The sequence below is a fragment of the Nesoenas mayeri genome (assembly GCF_963082525.1).
Source record: "Nesoenas mayeri genome assembly, chromosome: 26".
Lineage (NCBI taxonomy): Eukaryota > Metazoa > Chordata > Aves > Columbiformes > Columbidae > Nesoenas > Nesoenas mayeri.
The window spans coordinates 159,115-178,665 of NC_137552.1; the positions used below are offsets into that span (position 1 = coordinate 159,115).

Genomic DNA, 19,551 nt, shown 5'->3' on the forward strand with positions numbered 1-19,551 from the left:
ACAACAGTTACAAGCAACAGGTGGGTATTTTTAAGGGTGGCTGTATCTACCATTTCTCTACAGAACAAACAGCACAAAAATATTCCACTGCTTTGTTTTTCCAAGAACGGAACAATAACTTTGGGGGTTTATTGGTAACTGCAGAACTACTGCAAGGATCTTTCTTCACTTGTATATCTGCTACTCTTTAGCTACTCCCTGGGTGTACAACATCAGTGTCTGAGCCTGTGCCTCTACTGAAGGTCTTTGATTCATTCAGCTTTCTGTTTGAAACATTTGGTATGTTTAAGTGGGCAGTCAAACTATCACCTAGTTTTTTAAGTCAACAAAAGTAATCTCACATCAGTTTTACCTCTCATTTGAGATAGAAAACAGAACTCCAACATGAACTCAACTCAACTTTATTTTTATTTTTGTCATGGAAAATTGGTTCATGGTGACTGGGTCCACACTGATGGGATTCAAAATCAGCTGGAACTGCAGATCTTTCTTTCATGGTTTTCCTGCTGTTGTATGTCACCAGGCTCTTGGGAAAGAATGCCATGTCTGTTATCACTCACATAAACCCTCATCTATTACCAAACAACAACTTATTATTAATATTTCCTCAAGAACCTCTCTATCTGGGACCTCTGTCACCCCTCTGCCACTGTCACTCCTTGGACTGTTTCTTTGCTGACAGGCAGGTCATTTCCTTGGGCGGTTGTTTAGCCCAGCTGATGTTGTTTCCTCTCTTTGTCACCAGAGAGTACTTCCTCACAGCGGCCACAGCTTATGACTGCTTCACCGAATCACAGAATCGACTGGGTTGGAAAAGACCTCAGAGATCATCAAGTCCAACCCTTGGTCCAACTCCAGTCCATTGACTAGATCATGGCACTAAGTGCCATGTCCAATCTCAGTTTAAAAACCTCCAGGACCAGTGAGTCCAGCACCTCCCTGGGCAGCCATTCCCATGCCTGACCACTCTCTCTGCGAAGAATTGCTTTCTAATATCCAGCCTAAAGATCCCCTGGCAGAGTTGAAGCCCATGGCCCCTTGTCCTATTGCTGATGCCTGGGAGAAGAGACCAATCCCCACCTGGCTAGAACTGCCCTTCAGGTAGTTCTAGAGAGTGCTGAGCTCACCTCTAAGCCTCCTCTTCTCCAGACTAAACAAGCCCAGCTCCCTCAGCCTCTCCCCACAGGTCTTGTGTTCAAGTCCCTTCCCCAGTCTTGTTGCTCTTCTCTGGACCCTCCAGCACTTCAATCTCTTTCCTGACCTGAGGGGCCCAGAACTGAACACAACACTCCAGGTGTGGCCTCCCCAATGCAGAGCACAGGGGAAGGATCACTGCCCTTGTCCTGCTGACCACACTGGTTTGATACAGGACAGGACACCATTGGCCTTCTTGGCCACCTGGGCACATTGTTGGCTCATGTTGAGCTTCCTGTCCATTAGTCCCCCCAGGTCCCTTTCTGCCTGACTGCTCTCCAGCCACTCTGTGCCCAGCCTGGAGCGCTGCAGGGGGTTGTTGTGGCCAAAGTGCAGGACCCGTCACTTGGCCTTTTGTTGAACTTCATCCCATTGGAATGGGCCCATTTTTCCAGTCTATCCAGATCCCTCTGCAGAGCCCTCCTGCCTTCCAGCACGTTGACACTCCCTCCCAACTTGCTGTCAGCAGCAAATTTGCTGATGATGGTCTCAATCCCCTCATCTAAATCATCAATAAAGATGTTAAACACAACTGGCCCCAACACTGACCCCTGGGGGACACCACTAGTGACTGGCTGCCAGCTGGATGCAGCCCCATTCACCAGCACCCTCTGGGCCTGGCCCTCCAGCCAGTTCTTAACCCAGTAGCGAGTCCACTTGTCCAAGCCACGGGCTACCAGCTTTTGCCATTGGTAACACAGACTGCTCCACCTCACTAAGATGTCGAAAAGATGCCATCAGGTTCCATTGGCATTCTACACCTGTGGCTATGCCAACAGCATTCTACAGACTGCAGCTCTGTATGGGCAGCTAAATGAACTGTTTCTTCTGTTGTGCTGCAGTTATGATTTCTTCCCTTTGAAGGTAATTTAATTGTGACATTTACCTCATACACCTTGTCTCCACTACTCTGAAGTCTGAGAAAGGTCTGAGTAAAATGGGCAGCAAGTCAGGAAAGATGCATCAGCTAGGGCCCGACTATCTCAATGTGGGTAATTATAATACAGACATCCCTATCTGTAACTGTTTAAAATTACCTTTATATACAGAGACTTACTGCAGGATACACTTTCAGGTTCTTTATGTCTGTTATGCTGATAAATATCTCATGGGTGGGTGTCAAGAGGATGGACCAGACTCTTTTGGTACCCAACACAGACTGAAGCACAGGAGGTTCCATCTAAACGTGAGGAGAAACTTTACCTTGCGGTGCCAGAGCCTGGCCCAGGCTGCCCAGAGCGGGTGTGGAGTCTCCTTCCCTGAGACATTCAAACCCCCTGGACCCTCCTGTGTGATCTGCTCTGGTGAATGTGTTTTAGCAGGTGAGTTGGACCAGATGGTCTCCAGAGGTCCCTTCAACTGCGACCGCTCTGTGATTCTGTGAAGGGAGGCTCAGGGTCAGCAAGAACAATTCCAGCCTAATTCCCAACTGCAAAATTCTTCATTTTCCGTTAGAAATATTAAAAAGTGCTTCACTGGCATTTATTTCAGCTCTTTTAATTAACCGATTGACTGACCAACTTAACGATCTCCTCCAAATTGCCCTTTCAGCATTCCATGACGCAGCCAACCGACGCCTCATGCAGCGTTTACACTACAGGTTTCCCACCCCGGCCTTTTCCTGCACTCACCCAGTGAGTTCTGGCTCCACTGAGCAGCTCCTCGGGCTTTGTTCGCTGCCCTGCTGCGCCCGCTTCGCTTCCAGGCGGTTTTCCAGCACGTTTTCCAGCCGCCGGACGCGCCCGCCCCGCCCCCCTGCGCCCGCCCCGCCCCCCTGCGCCCGCCCCGCCCCCTGCGCCCGGTCCCCCACCCTGCGCCCGCCCCGCCCCCTGCGCCCGGTCCCCCACCCTGCGCCCGCCCCGCCCCCCTGCGCCCGCCCCGCCCCCCTGCGCCCGCCCCGCCCCCTCCGCCCTGTCCCCCACCCTGCGCCCGCCCCGCCCCCTGCGCCCGCCCCGCCCGCTCTGCCCCCTGCACGCTGGGTGGGGTGGGGCGCTGTGCGGGCGGGAACGCGCATGCGCAGTCGGTGCTGCCCGGCGCGTGCGCAGCGAGTCCGGCGATGCGGGTGCTGGTGGGTGAGTGCGGGCCCGGCGGGGCCGGGGTCCCCGGTCAGGCCGCTGCCGGGGCCCGGGCGGGCGCGGGAGGCCGCCTGGCGGAGGGAGCTGGTCCTAAGTGGCGGCCACAGGGCGGCTGCGTGCGGTGGCTGGGAGGGGGACGCAGTGCTGGAACGGGGGGTGCTGCGGTTGGAGCCGCCCCCCTCCAGTCTCCCCCGGGGTAAGGGAGCAGGACATAGCCCCGAATGCCCGTCGTACCCTGGGCTGCATCCCCCCCCCGCGGGCAGCAGGTTTGGGGGTTTTCTGCCCGTCTGCCCCGCTCTGTGAGACCCCCTGCAGTGCTGGTCCAGCTCTGGGTCCTCAGCACAGACACACATGGAGCTGCTGGAGAGGGGCCAGAGGAGCCCCAGGAATGACCCGAGCCTGGAACAGCTCTGCTGGGGACAGGTGAGAGAGCTGGGCTGCTCAGCTGAGAAGAGAAGCTCTGGGGAGACCTTAGTGCGGCCTTTCTGTGCTTAAAAGGGGCCCATAAGAAAGATGGGGACAGACTTTTGAGCATGGGCTGTTGTGACAGGACAAGAAGTGATGGTTTTAAACCCAAAGAGGGGAGATTCAGGCTGGACATGAGGAACAAATTTTTTATGGTGAGAGCCTGGCCCGGGTTGGCCAGAGAGATGGTGAATACCCCATCCCTGGAGACATCCCAGGCCAGGCTGGACGGGGCTCTGAGCACCCTGAGCTGGTGAAGATGTCCCTGCTCATGGCAGGGGTGGGATTGGGTGAGATTTGAAGGTCCATTCCAACCCAAACTATTCTATGATCTATGGTTCTATGGTGCATGGCGCCCAGACCTGGGGAGTGGAGGCCCTCAGAGCTGGGTGCTATGTGGGGGAGCCGGGCACTGGGGACCAGCCATGTCAGGCCCAGAGTAATGTGTCCCAGAAAGCTGGCTGTGGTAATGGGGCACCTGTGTGGGCCTTGGGATGCCAAATCTGTAATGTCCTGTCTTTCTCCTAGGTGGTGGGACTGGCTTTGTGGGCAGAGCCCTGACACAGCTGCTGCGGAGCCGTGGACATGAAGTGACCCATGTCTCTCGACAAGGGGGCAAGGACCGGATCAGCTGGGTATGAGATGAGAGCAGTCACAGGAGGGTGAAGATGTCAGGACTGAGGAACAAACCTGCTTGCTCTGGCCAGCAATGGCGTACATAGAATCTGCAGTGGTGAATCTGGTTCCTGTGGATGTGCTCTTGGGTGTTCCATGGGTCATAGTCATTGGGATGGGTACTGCTGTGGTTCCAAGGAGCCAAACCTTCTCCATTCATGCTTGTGCTCCAAGTGTTGTGAAGAAGGAACTGGCTGGAGCTGTTAGGACCCTGCCCTGCTTGGTTGTTGGGAAGGCTTGAGCAGAGGGGAGTCTGAGTGTGTGATGTCTCTGTTACCCCTGCCCAGGAAGAGCTCTCCCACTCTGGACTGCCCCTGTGTGATGCCGTGGTGAACTTGGCTGGTGAAAATGTCCTCAACCCTTTCCGCAGGTAACTTGATCTGTCATAGTGCTATTGGGACAAAGTGAAGGCAAGACAACTCAGTGTTATCAGAGAATGTGGAAGGGATCGGGGGAGGAAGCACTTGCGTTACCTGACTGTTGACATCTCGATCCTTGAGTATCCAAAATATTTCTGTGGGCCTGGTAAGTTCTGGGAGACCTTTGGAATACAGGTTCCCTTCTGGACTGACAGTTGAAGGCCGGGCAAAGTAGTTTCACTTTTCCAAAATGACACTGGATGCCTACATTTAGATAATGTAAAATCAGAACCAAAGTTTGACTTATATGAGGGTGTTTTTGGAAATGCATCCAGTAGAATTCACTGTACCCAGTTTTGGATTCCAGCTCCTCTGCTACCTTTGTCCTCAGGCAATCCAAAACCCACAGCCTTTTGTGGGAAGTGGAGAACCACCATCTCCCAAAGTCCCCATGCATTTAGGTGGTAAGATCACATGTCCTTCCCCTGCTCTGGCGTTGGGAGGAATTCACATGACCTCTCCTGTGCTTGTGAGTGGGTGTCTGCTGGGCCTCCGCTTGGTGCTGTTCTTTCCTTGGGTGTCCTTGTGGGAAGTATGATCACTGGCTCTCCCTTTCCCAGATGGAATGATGCCTTCTGCAGGGAAGTCATCAGCAGCCGCGTTGAGACCACCAAGACCTTGGCCAAAGCCATTGCTGATGCTGAACGGCCACCCCATGCTTGGGTCCTTGTCACCGGCGTAGGTATTGGTTGGGCCCAGTCAAGGCATGACTCACGCTGACCTGGAGAGGTAACCTCCAGACAGAAACACGCTTCTGGGGGGACACATGTCTTGCCTTGAAATGCCAGCTTTATTGCCATCAATGTCACTGTGTTTAAGCAAACCTTGATCAGATTTTTGTTACTGCTGCAGATGAATTTGGGTCCCTATGCTTTCTCTTGGTTTCACTAGGACAGGACCTTTTCACCATTTTTCTGTGAAAGCCTTTAAGCGTCCTGTAGAACTAGTTTGTCTAAACAGGGCCTCAGCTGAATCCCCCTGCATTTCTCCAAATTTGTATTTCTGCTTTCTCCAGTCTTTAATGCTGCCACAGTTTAGCATCTGTGATGCCCAGTTTTAGAGCAAGCACCTTTCTATGCAGCCTGCTCAGTGTGTTGCCTGCTGGTATATTTGGTTCTCGGGGCTGCCAGCTCAACCTGAGTATTAGTGTATCCTGCTGAACTTGCAGAGCACATTGGTAGTTGAGCACTGGCATCAAAGGGACCCTGTGCTGTTCATGTGAGGATGTCTTTGGTGGAGTGATCAAGTTCTGGGCTCCTGGAGACAGGGAAGAAGGTCTGTTTTGGGGAGGGTGTGTGGCTGGTGTCATGATTCAATCCTGACTCCCTTTCTGCTGTTATACCCACAGGCTATTACCACCCTAGCCCCACAGCTGAGTATACTGAGGACAGTCCTGGGGGGGATTTCGACTTCTTCTCACGCCTGGTGAGCTCCTGGGAGGCGGCAGCTCTCATCCCTGGGAGCCCAGCTCGTGGTGTTGTGGTGAGATCTGGTGAGAAGGAGCATCCTACCTGTTCAGGGTGGCTCTGCTTTCATGCTGAGGGAAGAGGAGGGAGAAAGACATTGGGTCTTGTGCTTCTTCATAATGGGTGTGCTGTTCCAGTCCATCCCTCTAAGGATTGTCTCCTGGTTGTGGGTCTGGGTGTGAAGGGGGCTTTTGTCCTTTGGAGAGGGGGGTAGTGCTTATCTCACTCTCCTTTCCTCACAGGGGTGGTTCTGGGTCGAGATGGTGGTGCAATCTCTCAAATGCTCTGGCCTTTCCGTTTGGGACTGGGTGGCCCCTTAGGCTCTGGGCTCCAGCCCTTCCCATGGATCCACATTCGGGACCTGGCTGGGATCGTGTGTCATGCCCTGGAGAGTGAGTGCCTGCAAGGCGTCCTCAATGGTGTCTCCCCATCCTCCACCACCACCTCCAACAGCACCTTTGCTCAGGAGCTCGCTGCAGCCCTGGGGCGCCCAGCCCTGCTGCCTGTGCCGGCTTGGGCCGTGCGGGCCGTCTTCGGGGCAGAGCGCGCCGTCATGCTGTTGGAGGGCCAGAAAGTGGTACCAAAACGCACCTTGGAGAGTGGCTACCATTTCATCTTCCCTGAGCTGTCTGGAGCTCTGAAGGACATTGTGGCTTGAAGACTCCTCAGTTGGCCTGGGTTAGGCCCTGTTTTTGTGAGCTTGCTGGCTTACATGCCTTCCCCTGTGAGAAAGAGGGTAGCTCTGCCCCTTCTTGACAGTTCCCCATCCACATACAGAACATACAGAGAGGGTGAGCAATCTTTTCACCATCTGTCTTCCTTTGTGCATCCTCAGTGTCACCCTTTACTGCAGGGCGACAATAAACTGTGGTAGATGGTCTCTGTTAGCCCCCCACCCTCCCCACTAGGAAAGCTTATAGGAGGAGAAGGGAGAGAGATTTGCAAACTGGAAAAGTTAAAAATGCTTTACTAATGCTGCTAATAAATAGAGAAAATATACAAAATATACAAAACCAATCTTGAATTTCCTGGGGTAGCACAGCATTGCAGGCAGGACTGGTGCCACTCCAGTGGCTGCAGGGCAGGTACCCAGAAATCCTGGGCTGGACTCCGCAGCAAACCGGAACTGGATTCAAGGATGTGGGATCTGGAACCAGGCCTCGGATCGCAGGCATGACAGGCAGGGTCCTCTTCAGATGCCAGCCGTGGTTGAAGAGAGCGAGATCCTTGTGATCTCCCACTTTTATAGAGTGTATGACATGTGTGGGATGGAATAATTAGTTGATCAGTTTTAGTCACCTACTCTGTCTGCCCCTATTTGTAAATACGTCCCTCTCACGTATGGGATGTACAAAATTTATCAGTAACCTTGGCTGCCACAGCAATAAGTATAAACGTGGGGCTCTTCTGCATACCATTGCTGCCATTGTCAGCTCCAGAGCGAACAGTGTCTGAAAAACATGCAACCAAATTCAGACAAGTGCAGTTACTTAAAAGAACTTAGCTGAAAGGAAAACTCACTAAAAGAGAGCTGGTCTTGTTTTAAACAGAACCAGGACACTCAGTTTGGCAGTCATCCCTCCTTGCCATCTGCAATCTCCACATTACCTGCTTTTGGGGAAGGGCACAAGTTCCTCTAAGGATTAATTGTGACTGCTGAATCTGCCGTCTTCCCTTTTCTACAGCGTGCAGATGAGCTGCTTGCAGAGCAGCTGGGGATGTAGTGTCTCTTCCTCTGAGAGACAGGGGTGGCAGCAGCAGGAAAGAGGTGTTCAGGTGTTGTCATTCTCTTCCATGTTACTGGAAGTCCCTCTTCCTGTTTTTACCCATGCCTTTCCCTCGAGGTAACATACACACCTAGTTATACTCTTCTGCTTTGCCTTTCCTGGTCTCATAGGAAATGGAGTTATGGTTGTGGGAGAAGATTCATCTTGAGGGTGTGCAAAAGGTGCTGGATACAGATGGCTTGGAGACTTTGCCATCTCCTTTCTTGTGGCTCTGTGCTGGCACCAAGTTGCTGTGTCAGAAGCTCCAGCTGAGTCTAGGGCCAAGCATCACACCCCTCCAGGGTTGCATAAACCTGACGCTGTGGCAGGGATGAAGGAGAAAACTGCTTTGCACACCTATAGGGACAGAGGTGGTGGGACTGTTAGCTGCTGGGCTGCTCTTGAGGCCTTGGGTGTTGACCACATCTGAGATTGTGGTGGGGACAAACTGGGTGGTACATCTTGGTGTAAGGCAGTGCAAGGCACTGCTTTAGTCTAAAGGGGGGAGTTACCTCCATTGTAGTTATCTAATCCCAGAGAGAGTGGTCTTCCCTTATTCATCCCATGAGGTGGTACTTGTGTTCAGGTGGTTCCCACTAATTAAGCAATGAGAATATCCAGGCTGCCTGGACTGCCCTGGGAAGCATTACCTCTTCTCTTGTGGAGAACATTGCAATTTTATTATCTCATTCTGTAAGGAAATGTATTTACATGCTTCCCATGACTCATTTTCACATGTCAAAGTGGGTTGCAGAGTGTGAAATGTACAGAGAAGCGAAGTTCTTTATAGCAGAACATTTAGAGAAATATTCCTAGTGCAATGTAATTTTGGGCTAGAAAAATATATTAAAAACCACTTCAGACAATTAAAAAGACCTGCTCCATTCCTGAAGTAAGAAACCATCTAGAACACATATTTCTGGCTTATGCCAGGTTAATGTAGTCACAGTAGCAGAAGGGTCAGTCTTGGTGGAGTCTGGACTCCTCACTCAGCTGCCTGTTCAGTCCAGACTGGAGACACAATGGCAACCTGCTGACTTTCCGGGCAGGAAAATTAGAGTGAGAATGTCCAGCTGAAGTTGTAGATAATCCTTGCAGTCAGTGTGAGCATAGCTAGGTGAGCTGGGACTTTGGGAATAGCTATGAAAGAACATCCCCTGAGATACTCCCTGTGCTAAGTGTGGCTTGCTTGGATTGCGTCTATTCTGTCTGTAAGTTACATGCAGGTTTCTTCCTCTTCCCACGTGCCTCAGTTTCCTGACCTTGAGAGCAAGCCGACCTACTCTGAGAGAGCATGAAAGAGAGACCTATGAAAAGATATAATAAGACAGGACAGACTGGTGGTCAAGTGTAGAACTCAGCCAGACCAGCACTGACTGACCCAGGTTTACTCCCAAGTAGCCTTTTTTTTATACACCTTTTCTTCCTACCTCCCCCTTTGTTGCTCCCAGCTCCCTCTCCCCTGCACATTCCCTCAACAGCTTGCATGGTCCCATCAACTCAATCCAACAACCTGGACACTCAGGTTTGCAATCCTTACCAATTGCAAAGTCCTGGTTGCCTGTAGGTCCTTGAGAGCTTAGCAGTTAGTGTGACTGATAATGTTTGTTTCTGGTTGTTCTCTTTGTTTGTGCTAATTGGTCAGGTTTTATGACTCTCTGTGTTTGCCTCCCTCTCTTATCTTGCCAGTTGTAAAAATAAATGTTCTCAGACTTGCTTCACCATCATTACCAATTAGCGTGATTTATCAGGTTTGTTCTCATCACAACCACCTTGATCGTGTGTCAGGTTTCTCACTGTATGTTCTTGTTTATGGCTCCTTTGACCAGATATCCCTAAAAGAGAAGGCATGTTCCCTCTGTGTACCCTGACGCTCCCTCACTGACCAGTAATATCGGAAGAAGCTGCCCCCCTCCTCACTCCCATGGAGCCTGAATGGGCCCCCCTGGGGGCAAGAGCCTGACTCCTCTGGGCATTAACTGTGGAGGGGGCTGTGCACAAGGGCCATCCCCTTACTGGCCTTCCCATCAGAGGCAACAGGCATGAACATGTTGAGGCACTTAACATCAGTAACACCTTTGTAACAGTTCCTATAGGCAAGTCCAATTGTTTGGCTTTGATAGCTGCATCTCTCCAGGTCATGGGGTGTGTGTGGCCAGGTGGATCCTGCAGTTTCGGTCTTATTCCAGCAGATCTGAGTGGTCAGCACTGATTACCTCCTGTGGGATTAGCTCTGTGTGGACTACTGAGTTGCAACACAATATCAAAGACAGCTAGGCTTAATTCTCAGGTTGGAAACCATGGTAGTTCTGCACCCTTTGTAACGCTACTCCTCATCACACATTGTTCCACAAACTGTAAGACATTGCAGCCCAGGGAGCGCTAGCAACCTGTGTGCTCTGAGCTCAGGTTGCTCAGTCAACCAGGGAGCAATGGTATCCACCCGGCAGAAAGCCATCACTGTTGGTGATGCAGTTGTCCAGACCAAGATCGTATGGGAAGATGCTGCGACCCAGGTGCCAGGCTGCAGGGCGACCATGAGCCAGCACTGGGCCCTTGTGGCCAGGAAGCCAATGGTACCTGGGATGGATTAGAAGGGGGTGGTCAGTAGGTCAGAGAGGTTCTCCTGCCCCTCTGCTCTGCCCTGGGGAGACCACACCTGGAATATTGTGTCTAGTTGTGGCCCCTCAGTTCCAACAGGACAGGGAACTGCTGGAGAGAGTCCAGTGCAGCCACCAAGATGCTGAAGGGAGTGGAGCATCTCCCGTGTGAGGAAAGGCTGAGGGAGCTGGGGCTCTGGAGCTGGACAAGAGGACACTGAGGGGGACCTCATTAATTTTTATAAATATGTAAAGGGTGAGTGTCAGGAGGATGGAGCCAGGCTCTTCTCGGCAACAAATGATGGTAGGACAAGGAGCAATGGGTGCAAACTGGAACACAGGAGGTTCCACTTAAAGATGAGAAGAAACTTCTTCCCAGTGAGGGTGGCAGAGCCTGGAACAGGCTGCCGGGAGAGGGTGTGGAGTCTCCTCTCTGCAGACATTCAAACCCATCTGGACACCTTCCTGTGTAACCAAGCAATCAGGCAGGTCCTACTTGACCAACCTCACCTCATTCTGTGACAAGGTGACCTTCTTAGTGGATGAGGGAAAGACTGTGGATGTTGTCTGTCTGGACATTAGTAAAGCCCTTGACACTGTTTCCCACAGCATTCTCCTCAAGAAACTGGCTGCTCATGGCTTGGATGGATGGATGTACTCTATACTGGGTAAAAAACTGGCTGGATGACCGGGCCCAAAGAGTCGTTGTGCGGGGAGTAAAATGCAGTCGGAGGCCAGTCACAAGTTTTGTTCACCAGGGCTCAGTACTGGGGCCAGTTCTGTTTAATCTCTTTATCAATGATCTGGACGAGGGGATCGAGTGCACCCTCAGTAAGCTTGGAGACGCCATCCAGTTGGGTGGGAGTTTGATCTACTGGAGGGTAGGAAGACTCTACAGAGGGATCTGGGCCAGCTTGGGGTCAGTTTTGGGCCCCTCACTACAAGAAAGACCTTGAGGTGCTGAAGCGAGTTCAGAGAAGGGCAACAGAGCTGGTGAGGGGCTGGAGCACAAGTGTGATGGAGCGGCTGAGGGACCTGGGGGTTCAGCTGGAGAACAGGAGCTGAGGGGAGACTTTTTTGCTCTTTACAACTCTCTGAAAGGAGGTTGTAGCATGGAGGGTGTTGGTCTCTTCTCCCAAGTAGCAAGTGATAGGACAAGAGGAAATGGCCTCAGGTTGCACCAGGGGAGGTTTAGATTGGATATTAGGAAACATTTCTTCACAGAAAGCATTGTCAGGATTTCAACAGGCTGCCTGGGGAAGTGGTTGAATCACCATCCTTGGAGGTGTTTAAAAGGTATGTACATGTGGTGCTTAGGGACGTTTTTTAGTGTCAGTGTTAGGTTGACATTTGGCCTCAATGATCTTGAGGGTCTTTTCCAACCAAAATGATTCTATGATCATCTAGCGCACACTTGTGGGAAATACACATTATGAGCCTGGGTGGGTGTTCAGGGAAGGTCCATGTTTGAGGTGTTCCTCTGTCCACACCGCATCCTAGGGCTTTCCCTACATTGTGGATAAGCACAATTATGTCCCTGCTGATTTTGTTCCCATGACTTTTTACAGGGAGATTGAGGTGGTGAAGGAAAGCACCCAGGTAGGGGGTCAATAGAAATCCAGGAACGGACAGGTGTCTCAAAAAGGTGATGCAACCAAACTCTGATACACCTTTCTCCCAGGCTGGGATGAATTGTGTTTGGAAATGCTGATGACAGGTGGAATTAGAAGAGATTCCCTGACTGAACATGGTGAATGTAGTGTTTCAAAATCTGGGCAAATTTTTAGATCACATAAAGAAAAATGTGACTTAACAGAGTTCAATGACAAGTTTCACTTTGTTACTTACTGCATGGAGGAAATATGCCAAGTAGAATCAGGCGAGAGTTGTTTTAGAGTGATTTCTATGGGGACAGGGGATGCAAAAGGGTAGAAGAAGCCCCTCTTATTGAGGGGGAGAATGGATGTCTCATGAGATTCAGAATGGACCCCCTTGCTTTCCTCCTCTTCAGAGAGGAGTCTGGGTGCGGCCAGTTCCAAACTTAGCCTAGACTTGACCAATGGTTCATGTCTAAGAAACATAGAAGGTAAAGGAAAACAAGTAAGGGATTAGATGTGAAGGGATTATATGTGCACACCCAGTTCTTTATATTGCTTGGTTAGGATTTTGAAGTGTCATCATCACTTCCCTCTAGTGGCCTGGTGTCAGGTCACTCCAAAGTCTGGATCCCAGGTCTCTTGAAGCAAACTCTTCAGTACCAGCATTCACAGAAATAAATAATCTAATGGAGTAGTACAGCATCAGGTTCATCTTGAAATGGGTACCTTTGCAGAGGCACCAAACCAAGCATAGAAATCTCTGGGGTTTTGTACCCTTATGGACTATTTACCCACCCCTCACACCATATTTCAGTCCAATAGCAAGAGTTGAGTCTGGGGTCTTCTTGCTTTTCGTTGGATCCTTTCACCAACCTCAGAGAGGCCTTTGTTTCGCTCAGCTGTAGGCTTTGTTTACAGTCCATAACTGTTTCGTGCAGCCTCAAAAGTACCATTTTTGTCTGAATGAATCCTGCTTTTTCAACAAAATGCAACCCAGGCCTTATTTTGCAGGTGTCATAGTGGTCTGAACCTGCTTTTGTTTTCATTAAGTAGATACAAGTTTGGTAAATATGAGCAGAACTTTATAATATGCAGTTTAAGATTTTAGCAGATTTAGCTTACTAAGTAACATGAGGTAGACAGTATATTAAAAATCACGTGACCTTATAATTCTGAGTGATTCATTCTATTTAATACCCACTTCTTTAAGTTAAATGATTTATATGAGACTGAAACTGGGCTTATCCAGTGATCTGTAATTAGGAAAAGATCATTGCCCTACAGCCACGCTTGTTTATCAGACAGAGCTTACAGTAGCTCCCCCAGGCTGTCATATTTATGGTATAAAGTGGTTCACTCATATCAAATTGCAGACAGTGGGAAAGGTCTGCATGAGACTCCTTGCACCCACAACTTGTAAGTGTTCAGTTGCTGTTCTGCTTCACTGTGACTTTTCCAAAAGGAGTTCTTGGCCTGGCTGCAGCTCAGGCCCTTCCCTCCTTTGGAGCTTGAGCAAACCGAAAATCCAGGAAAAGGATTAGACATCTTTGTCTCTCATTTTCACTAAATAATGACCCACTGGCTGAATCAGAACAGCCCAGATGTGCCTCCACAAACGTGGTACTTCAGTCTTCAGCATAAAGTGATGATTTTCTTGTGATGGTGCCTGAGAACCAAGACTCGGGTCTGGGTGTCACCTGCTCTGCCCCATATCACTGCCCTCCCTGTCCCCTCTGAAAACCCCCATCTCACGGGATAAGCACAATTGTGTCCCTGCTGATTTCATCCCCATAATTTTGAGCCTTTACAGGGAGATCGAGTTGGTGAAGGAAAGCACCCAGGTAAGGGGTCCATAGAAATCCAGGAGTGCACAGGTGGCTCAAAAGGTGATGCAGCCAGACTCTAACACAACTTTTGTCCAGGTTGGGATGGCTTGTGTCTGGAAAGGCTGATGACAAATGCAATTTGGAGAGGTTCCTGCACTGAACACTGTGAGTCAAGAGTGTGAGGACCTTCCCTGTGATGGTGCCCGGGAACGAAGACTCGGGTCTGGGTGTCACCTGTTCTGCCCTCCTTGTTCTCCCTGAAACCCAGTCTCACAGGAAGGCCAACAGAGAGTGCAGCTTTTTCACTCTTCCTTCCATAGGTGGAGCTCTGGGCCTGAAGAAGCTGAATGCCATTTCCTGGTGTTATGGAAATATTGTCCTGGGGGGTGTCTGCCTTGGGATTTCAGGAAGACAGCACCGTGTGTCCCTGTGGAGGATGAAAGCTCTGAGCTGGTGCACTGTTTCAACACCCCAGGCAATGGCTGTGATTCTGCTCATGCCTAAATGGAAATGATGAGAGATCTTCCATTACTAAATTACGTTACTAAATGGACGTGATGAGAGTTTTACTTGCAAAACAGTTGTTTTACATGACATTGCAGAATGGGAGTTCCTGACACAGCCTGGACTTTTGGGGTAAAGCAAAGAGGTCAGCGAGTGGGGTGCAGCAGGAGTCCCTCATTGCGAGCCACTGCTATTGTGCCTGCTGTTGACACCTCCAAACACTCGTCTTTTCTAGTGTGCACAGCACTGCTGTCAAGGCAGAAACCATAGAAACGTAGAATCATTTAGGTTGGGAAAGACCCTTAAGATCATTGAGTCCAATCTACCCAGTAAACCATGTCCCTAGGCACCATCTCTCTGGAGGCCAGTGGCCCATTTTGCCAAAACACAATTCAGGAAGGGCAACCACTGGGGAATGTGTCGGCTCCTTCCCACTCCACCTCCACCGAAACCAAACATGCTGGAGGCTCTGAACTTGAGGTTTCCTCTTGAGTATGATACAGGTTCAGCCCAACTAGAAGAAGACTTAAGCAGTGAGAATTCATCTGTAGTCTAAGACCCCAGCTGGTAGCAACACTAATATCCCTGCACAGTAGGTGAATTTAGGCTGTACTTTCTGGCCAAGTTTAGCTCTGCTGGTCTGTAGCACAAGGCACGTGTTGAGCTCAGAGCCTGAAGACACTTGGCTTCACGCTGCTCCCAAGGAGGGTGTTGGCTGCTTCCAGGCACTTGTCCAGCTTGTAGCTTTGTCTTGGATGAATGATCTCCTTGTTACGGCTATAAGCTTATTCCTGATTGCACAACATTCCTTCTGTGGTCCCAAGTTTATTGATAATTTCTTTTGTGATTTTACTCCAGTGATAAAACTCTCCTGCTGTGACACCAGCCTGACTGAAATGTTGGTGCTCACCCTCTCATCAGTGTGTGCACTGCCCTCTTTCCTATCAGCTCTGGTATCCTACATGTGTATCATCACCACTGTCCTGAGGATGTCTTCTGCCACTGGGATGCAAAAGGCTTTTTTCACCTCATTGTAATCACATTTTTTAATGGAAGCTTAATAATTGTTTATGTCCTGCCAAAAACTAAGACTGTAAGAGCACTGAATAAAGTCTTCTCCGTTTTGTACACTGTTGTGACTCCACTGCTTAACCCCCTCATCTACAGCCTGAGAAACAGGTGAAGGATGCTCTGAGTCAAGCGGTCAAGAAATGTCAATACTTCCTAAAGGTTAGAAAGTTTTAGCCATTTTCTTCTGTTAGGAGACAATGACAAAACTTTTGATATTTGAAGGAAGATTCTCCTAATGTAATCTTTAGCCTTCAGATCCTCTTACTCACCCTAGACTTTTCACTATCAATCATCTGACCTACTTTCAGTGCCTGAGTGAAGATAAGACATTTTTCTCTGGAAAAGTGTCATCTGTCTTTGCCAGTTGTATCAGTTGCCAGAGTGACTAGTTCAGCTTTCAGTGTCTAAATAGTGAGTCCTCAAACCAGTTGATTGCAATCCCACTCCTCTGAAGGGTAGTCTGTCTCACTTCAAGAGAGTTGTTGAGGGCAATTGATTCTTAGATGAATAATTTACATTTAAAGAGTGATTTTTTTTTTAGGGAGCTAAAGGTAGGTCAGAGGAATGGATCTAATTCAGAGGGAGCATTTTAATCTCCATTTTAGAGTAACTGTACCAGTATGACTATAGTTGTCACAGTGAATGTGAATGCTACATGGTTGCATAGCTTTAAGTTTCCATATTTAAAAAAATAAATGACACACTGGTAACTCCTAATTGATTATATGTTTTCAGACATTTTGTGTTAATATTTATTTATTTTTATTTGACTTAAAGACCACCTTCCCAGCACCTGGGGATTGCTGTTTGACCTCTGTAAGGGAAGAAGTAAGGGAAGAAGTTGTCTGTGGCTTTCTGTGCTGGCTGTAATCAAAGTCTGTGAGTTTCTGCTCTAATGAGCCCTGGTGGGAACACATTGTCCAACTATGTTTCTGGTCTCGCATCTCACACTGGGATTCATTAAAACTTAAAGTAAGTTTTCTTTCTGCTTCTACCTGTGTTTTCTTCAAGGCAACTTGCCAGATTTTGCCACAGCTACGAAGTACCAGGAGAAAGCACCACATTCCTCAAGAGGCTCATTAAAATGCCATAATGAGCTCTGCGTTTGGTTTTCTGCCACACCCCGTAGAGTTGTAGGCATTGTGTAGCTAATTAGGGAGCTCCCAGATGTGTTGCAATGAATACGTACAGCATAATTCGCATTTATCATTTGTTGTAATTGTTTATGACAGGAAGGATGTAAGTAAAAAAAAAATTAGCCCAGCTCATTTCCTGGTGGGAATCAGGCAAAGAGAGGAGAAGTATCTGTGATTAAGAAATGAGTAGCTAAACTTTGATTCACGTGCTGGGAGTAAGACAGTTCTTATTACAGTCTATTCTCTTGTCACTACAGTCAAAAGCGGTGTCAAAGGCTTTATTTGCAATGTCTTTATCTGCTCTAATTAGCACTGTCTTTACCTGTTATGATAACTATGTACAGAAACAGGAGAAATGTTAATTACTATTGCAAAAGAATTTCAAGGCCTTCTTTAATGAAAGAAATAAAAAATCTTAACAGAAAAGTCATATCTTTTACTTCAGTCCCACTGAACTCCAGTTTCCTCAGAACATGAACCCTGAAAAGAGCTGACTCAATGGTGATGATGGAAGTTTTCAGAGACAATTAGACTACAGAATGTTTAAACAGTGGAATGAACAGAAATAAAGTAAGAAAAATTGCATGTACATGCACAAGAGAATGTCATTGTCTTGCCAGATAATTTAGCAGATGGACAACTGGATATTGACTTAATTGAAGGCTGGCAATTGGAGGCTAGCAAAATATTCTGTAGCCCTAGCAGTATCCATTGACCTTCTAGTCTTGCCTACACAGTAGTGGTTATTTAAAGAATCAAGTTAACAAGCAAAGCGAGGCTTCGGTCTGACCTTCTGTAGGTCTTCTTGGGTTAGACTCCTCCTAGCTGACCAGAGGAGAGATTGAAAGACCTACATCTGGGCACCCAAATTCTGGTATTTATTTGTGAGTCAGGCATCCAACAGTCAGAACAATCAGTGGAGCCAAAGAAATTATTCAGCTGATCAAATACAGAGGTTCTTGCTACAGGGACCTAAATGTCCCTCAGAAGTCCATTAATTTTCTTGCTCTCCAGTGAGTATATTTGAAGCCTAGAGGCATAAATCACATGGACACACCAATATGACGAAACCCATCTGCAAGTGATGGTTCTTAAAGTCAAAAAATTATTTCCACACATGAAATGAGTGAACAAAATCACAATGTGCCCTTGCAGCAAAGGTGGCTAATGGTGTCCTGAGCTGCATTAGGAGGAGTTCCATAGAACACAAGAGCTCTCAGTCACCAGGTGTAAGATATCGGGAAAGGAAAGCAAGAGACCAGCATGACTGAGTCAAGACCCACTGGTCAAACTAAAGGACAAGAAGGAAATGCCCAGGCAGTGGAAGGAGGTACAGGGATCCTGGGAGGAGTGTAGGGACACCGGCTGGTTGTGCAGAGATGGGGTTAGGAAGGCCAAGGGGCAGCTGGAGCTGAACTTGCAAGGAATGCCAAGAATAACAAGGGCTTCTACAGGTATGTCAGCCAGAAAATGGAGGTCAAAGAAAGCATACCACTCCCCCATAAGCAAACTGGCGAACTGGTAACAATGGACAAGGAGAAGACATGTACTCATTGCCTTCTTTGCCTCAGTCCTCAATGGCAAACTCTCTTCCCACATCTCTTGAGGGGATGGGCCTCAAGGTAGGGACTGGGGGAGCAAAGTCCCTCCCACTGTAAGAGAAGATCAGGTTCTTGGTGACCTGAGGAACATGAACAGACATAAGTCTATGGGACCTGACGAAATGCATCACAGAGTCCTGAGGGAATTGGCTGATGTAGTTGCCAAGTCACTCTCCATGCTACTGGAAAAGTTGTGGCCATCAGGTAAAGTCCATGGTGACTGGAAAAAGGGAAACATTGCACCCATCTTTAAAAAGGACAGAAAGGAGCACCTTGAGAACTACCATCCCATCATCCTCACCTCTGTGCCTGGGAAAATCATGGAACAGATCATCCTAGAATCTGTGATAAGGCATGTGGAGGACAGAGAAGTGGTTCAAGACCACCAGCATGGCTTCACCAAGGGCAAGTCTTGCCTTTCCAATGTAGTGGCCTTCTGTGATGGAGTGACTACATCAGTGGGCATGGGCAGAGCTATAGATTTCATCTGTCTGGCCTTCTGTAAGCCTTTGGCAGGGTTCCCCACAACATCCTTCTCTCTAAATTGGAGAGAGTTGGATTTGATAGGTGGACTGTTCAGTGGATGAGGAACTGGTTGGATAGTCACATCCAGAGGGGAATGGTCAATGGCTCAATGTTCGGATGGACACTGGCAACAAGTGGTGTCCTTCAGGGTTCTGTAGTGGGACCAGTACTGTTTAATATCTTCATCAATGACATAGACAGTGGGATTGGGTGCACCAGCAGCATGTTTGCAGATGACAACAAGCTGAGTGAGGTGGTTGACATGCCTGAGGGACAGGATGCCATCCAGAGGGACCTGGACAAGCTCGAGAAGTGGGCCCATGTAAACCTCATGAGGTTCAGCTGTGCCAAGTGCAAGGTCCTGCACCTGGTTTGGGGCAAACCGTAGTATCAATACAGGCTGAGGGATGAAGGGATTCAGAGCAGCCCTGTGAAGAAGGACTTGGTGTATTGGTCAATTGAAAACTGGACATGAGCCGGTAATGTACACTTGCCACCCATAAAGGCCAGTTGTATCTTGGGCTACATCAAAAGGAGCATGAGCAGCAGGCTGAGGGAAGTGATTCTGCCCCTCTGCTCTGCTCTGGTGGGACCACCCTGCAGTGCTGCATCCAGCTCTGAAGCCCTCAG

General features: G+C 48.9%; 1 protein-coding gene and 1 long non-coding RNA gene across 2 annotated transcripts; one reads left to right on the plus strand and one right to left on the minus strand.

Annotated features, from left to right (window-relative positions):
• Positions 1–420: 420 nt before the first annotated feature.
• On the minus strand, positions 421–2,923 carry LOC308049998. Its single transcript, XR_013923347.1, has 3 exons — positions 2,826–2,923; positions 2,398–2,572; positions 421–526 (listed from the first exon to the last, which is right to left on the minus strand). It is a non-coding gene; the product is annotated as an uncharacterized lncRNA (long non-coding RNA).
• Positions 2,924–3,228: 305 nt separating this feature from the next.
• On the plus strand, positions 3,229–7,340 carry SDR39U1 (short chain dehydrogenase/reductase family 39U member 1). Its single transcript, XM_080359904.1, has 6 exons — positions 3,229–3,266; positions 4,263–4,369; positions 4,697–4,779; positions 5,389–5,510; positions 6,177–6,320; positions 6,537–7,340. The coding sequence occupies exons 1-6, from the start codon at positions 3,251–3,253 to the stop codon at positions 6,950–6,952; spliced, it is 888 nt and encodes a 295-aa protein (XP_080216030.1). The 5' UTR covers positions 3,229–3,250; the 3' UTR covers positions 6,953–7,340.
• Positions 7,341–19,551: the final 12,211 nt, after the last annotated feature.